General features: G+C 33.1%; 1 protein-coding gene across 1 annotated transcript; it reads left to right on the top strand.

Annotated features, from left to right (window-relative positions):
- Positions 1 to 1,323: 1,323 nt before the first annotated feature.
- On the top strand, positions 1,324 to 3,141 carry LOC136226640 (dof zinc finger protein DOF3.6). The gene is made up of 2 exons (XM_066015248.1): positions 1,324 to 1,628; positions 1,764 to 3,141. Exons 1-2 carry the CDS (start codon positions 1,575 to 1,577, stop codon positions 2,715 to 2,717), a joined length of 1,008 nt encoding a protein of 335 aa, XP_065871320.1. The 5' UTR covers positions 1,324 to 1,574; the 3' UTR covers positions 2,718 to 3,141.
- The last annotated feature ends 1,777 nt before the right edge of the window (positions 3,142 to 4,918 follow it).

The raw sequence follows: 4,918 nt of genomic DNA, 5'->3' as shown, positions 1-4,918 counted from the left end.
GACAACTAGCCAAAGGAACGTCAGAATGCGTTCAGGAACGTGATTGGGCAGTTTGTAAAGAATCTCATAAATCAACAACTAGTTAGTAAAAAATTATTACTAGATCAATGATTTCTTGGAAGAGCAAAAAGCAAGCTACAATAAGCAAATCCTCAGTTGAGGTTCAATGTAGGAGTTCATCTACCACAACTTGCAAAATTAAATAAGTTACTTATTTGCTTAAAGAGTTTAAGATTGATTCTATATTACCAATTCTTGTATTCTGTGACAATACATTTGCCATAGCAATTGCTACAGATCCAATTGGTCATGAACAAACAAACATTTTGATATATTGACATCCATTTTGTTAATTAGAGACTATGTCGAGCAAAATTTCCTCATCACTCCATATGTTTCAACCAAAGACCAACTTGCATACTTGTTTACAAAAGTTATGACAAGATCACAACTTAATGGTTTCTTATCCAAGCTTGGTATCATTGATTACTCAATACAAGCTTGAGGGGGAATGTAAAGATTCATATGTGTTAACAACCATAACAGATGGTTAACTTCCTTCTCAACTAGAGTTATTTAACTAACATAGTTAGTTAAATAGTTAGCTTAAACTATAAATACAATTACTATTATATCGAATTATTTAATTCATTTTATCGCAATTCATCCTTAACTGTTATCAATATTTCAATGTAGCTTTATGTATCCATCATTCATCATTTTAGTTCAAACCTTTACAAACTGAAGCCAATTGTGTGATTACCTTAGCAGACTTAGTTGTTATCATTTGATCAGTTTTTTTTATAACCATATTAGTAATACAATAAATATATCAGATATAATTTATGTTTAAAAGTTATGATACATATATCGTTAAATAACTATTAAACCAACCTTTTCAAATTTTTGATAAGTTATTGGTGAAATTCATCTTATTAGAAACTTTAGAAAATATGCACTCTCCTAAAAATTAGTTTGTAAAATTTTGGGCTTATCCATGTTTTGTATTAAAAACATAAACTTTTCCTTACAATAATCTACGTAAAGGGAGCAACCCATAATATAAGAATAACTTTAAAAACATTAAATAGATGTCTCATGCAAAATAATAAAAATCTGCCTAGAGACATCCCCAAGAAACAAAGGTACATTCGACAGTGACACTCCCACCCATGACTGCCCCACCAATACCCACTTTTTAAATTATGTTATTATCACTTGATTTAATTAAATTAGGGTTCTTCTTTCTCTGAACATGCATGGCCACTCACTAGTTTCTTTTTTTCTTTTATTGTGCACTGTAATGTAAAACAGTATAAAAAGAAGCTTACAGGTTAAGAAAATTGGTTTCCTTCCCTTTCAAACCCTAAAAATTTAATAAAACAAAAAGAAATGAAATGGAGACCAAAGAACACAACTTTCATTATTATTCAGACCCTTCCTTCCTTTTTCCATCTCCACCTCTTTCTTTCTCTGCAACTCTTTCTCTCCTTGATGTGATTCTCCACCACAAAACAAAAAAAAATACCCATTTTTTACTTTACAAAAGAGAGAATTAAAGCTCAACCACCACCATGGTCTTCTCATCCATTAATCCTATCTATCTAGATCCACCCAACTGGCATCAGGTAAATTTTCTTCCTTTTTTTTCATAGCAAAAAAGCTAAATAATATTCCTAATTCTTATGCTTCTTTTTCATTTTATCTTCTCTTGAATATACGTTTTATTTTGATACAATTTTTGAATTCCTCATCACTTTCAGCAACCTAATCACCAATCAGTAGATGCTGCTGAAAATCTTCAACTTCCACCACTTCTTCCGCCGCCTCCTGGTGGCGGCAGCAGCGGAAGTGGCGGAGGTGGAAGCGGGGGCTCGATCAGGCCTGGTTCGATGTCAGAACGGGCTAGACAGGCGAAGATTCCTCAACCTGAGACAGCCCTAAAATGTCCAAGATGTGATTCAACAAACACTAAGTTTTGTTACTTCAACAACTATAGCCTAACTCAGCCACGTCACTTCTGCAAGACGTGCCGGCGGTACTGGACTAGAGGCGGCGCGCTCCGTAACGTACCTGTTGGGGGCGGATGCAGACGTAACAAGAGGAGTAAAGGGAGTAACAGATCGAAATCTCCATCTAAAGCAACTAGCTCAAGCACTGGACTTGTTTCTAATAGTACTGATATTATAGGGCACAATATGCCCCCTCCTCCTCCGCAGCCTCAGCCTCAGCTACAACACATGCCTATCTTACCACCGTTACATCATCTTAACGACTTCAATTCCGCCGGAGTTGGGGTAAATTTTAGTGGGATTCATCCTTCAAGTGGTGGTGGTGGAATGGAGTTTCAAATTGGGAGTACTAATTCAGGGGGTTCTTTCTTATCAAATGGACTTGTTGATCAATTGAGATTCCAACAATTTCAGCAGTTTCCTAATTTCTTGGCTAATTCTGAAACCCCAAATGGGATGTATTCATATGATGGAGAAGCAGGTGAGCCTCAAAATTATGTGGGTCAGTTTCGATCAAAGGCTATGGATTCAATGGTTACTCAGTTGTCAACAGTTAAAATGGAAGAAAATCATCGTCAAAGCTTAAATTTGTCAAAGAATTTCTTGGGTATTTCAGGGAATGATCATCAATACTGGAGTAATGGGAATGCTGCATTTACTGATCTCACCAGTTTCACTTCTTCTTCTACAACCAATCTTTTGTGATGTTCTCAAAAACCAATTCAGATTAAATCATTTTATTCTCTAAATTACTCCACCCAAATCTTGCTGAAGAGAAATTATGATCATAACATCATGAAAGAGTAAGATTTTCGAGTTTTGAAAGGATCGAATACCCCTAATTTTGCAACTGCATTTGAATATGGGAAGAAGAATGGACCAAAGAGCTAATGATCTACTGAAAGAAAATAGTAATGGTAGGCTTCTACAGTCTTGAAATTAAATTATGTTGCTTCATTTTTTTTGGTTTCTAAATTAGGAATATTTGTGTGTTAATGGAGTTGGATTGATCTATCTTGGATATATATATCTGATATTTGAAGACCTATATTGTTAATTATATTAAAAAAAAAAGTACTGTACTAAGTGATTTTCTTGAATGATGACTATATGTGAAAATTTCCCATCATATCTTTCTTTTAAAAGTTCTTCATGTTTGGATAAATAATTTGCTGCAAAAATAAGACATTTAATCTCAGGATCAATTATATGAGAAATCTAACTCATGTTTCTCTAAATTTCAAGGAGCCAATTTACCTAAAAGGATAAACATGATAATTAACTAATCCCAAAGAATAGTTTTTCTTACTGAAATGCAAGACCAAATAGCTTTTATTATTATTTCTGACACGGACATGTATACCATTTTCGCTTTGATCCAAACCGGCTACTGATCATAGCTAGAAAAGAAGAAAAAGTACAGTCTCCTTTATGCTAGCTAAAGTGAAGTTGGCTACAAAATTTATTAGCAATTTCATGAAATGCAGACAATTCCATTTCCTGCAACATCTACTCTGGATATCTGTGCTTCATCTTTGTTGAATATGCTGATCATATTTAGTGTATATATGAAGTTGTTTATGCATTTTTAGGGTTAATTTAACATAAGGTTTCAAACTTATAGAACCTAAAAGTGGTAAAAAGATTAGGCAATTTTCAAATTTCTAGGTGATTCTTGTACTAGTTTTAGAAAATTCTACCTATATAAGTTAGTTATTTGACATATTTTTAACCCACCCAAGAAAAACCGTTGAACACATCTGAGTTTGTGCTGTTTTCTTTAGACTTTGACAAAGGAAAACATAATTATGGAAGTACTTATTTGTTTGTTTTGGTTGGGGACTAAAAAATGATTATACAATTATGAGAAATTGACCAAAATGAGAAGTACTTATTTTGTTGTATATATATATATATGTCAGTTTCAAACTCTCTCTTTCTTTCTACTACTAGTAGTGGTAATAGTAGATATATGGACAAAGAATAAGCTGAAATAAATAAGGCCAAAATGCCACTCAAATCCATGCAAACAGCAAAATCTTCTATCTTTCATAAACACCCCCAAATCCTATTATATATGATTCTTCAATCTTTGTAAAAAAATATGACATGGTCAAAAGTTTTACAAGAATAATTACTTAAGTCTACTTTACCCCTTTTTGTTTTTGTTTTAAATGCTTTTTCCTACTTTATCTTCCTTCAAATTACAGATATGTAGAGCTTTTAGGTATATAGTATTACATTAATTAAACAACCAATATAAGACAATATTATCTAAAAAACTTTTACTTTTTCTTAATGATAGTTAGAAGTTAAATTTTGTGAAAATTATGATGTCATTATATTGGTAATCTTTTTGGAATTGCAATTAGTGAGAGGATGTGGATCTGCTTTTTGCAATAACCAAGAATGTTTTTAGGAACAAGGAATAAAGGTATCCATAAACTGTTCAAAAAGCTAATTGACTCTTTATATGTGAGAGTGAAACAGTGGTAAGAATAATAGGTGTTTTTGGTCGGTTGGTGTAGGAGATAATCAAGCTACTACTCAAATCACCTATTGAAATTATGTTATACTACATTTGGGTTGAGTGCAATGAGCATTTGCAGAAACCAATTAGTCGGATATAATCAAGGCCTAATACATCCTATCCGTTTATACTTGTCTAAAAAATCAACTGCTCCCCTATAAATTTAAAATGTTTTATCTACCAATATTGAACCGATGGTCTGTCGAACAAGAACCAAATGTCAGAGGGGCCGTAGTCCAGCGAACCCATTCGATGCCTAAGTCCGTAAATGCTTAGAAAAGATTACTAAGTGTGAGTTGTCAAGTTAACTTACTATAGTATATGGCTACCTGTCTATATAAGAAAGGGTTAGGCCGAATCATTTGTTTTATATGAA

Source organism: Euphorbia lathyris, chromosome 4, assembly GCF_963576675.1.
Source record: "Euphorbia lathyris chromosome 4, ddEupLath1.1, whole genome shotgun sequence".
Classification (NCBI taxonomy): Eukaryota; Viridiplantae; Streptophyta; class Magnoliopsida; order Malpighiales; family Euphorbiaceae; genus Euphorbia; species Euphorbia lathyris.
This window is presented reverse-complemented; position numbering and strand designations above follow the sequence as displayed.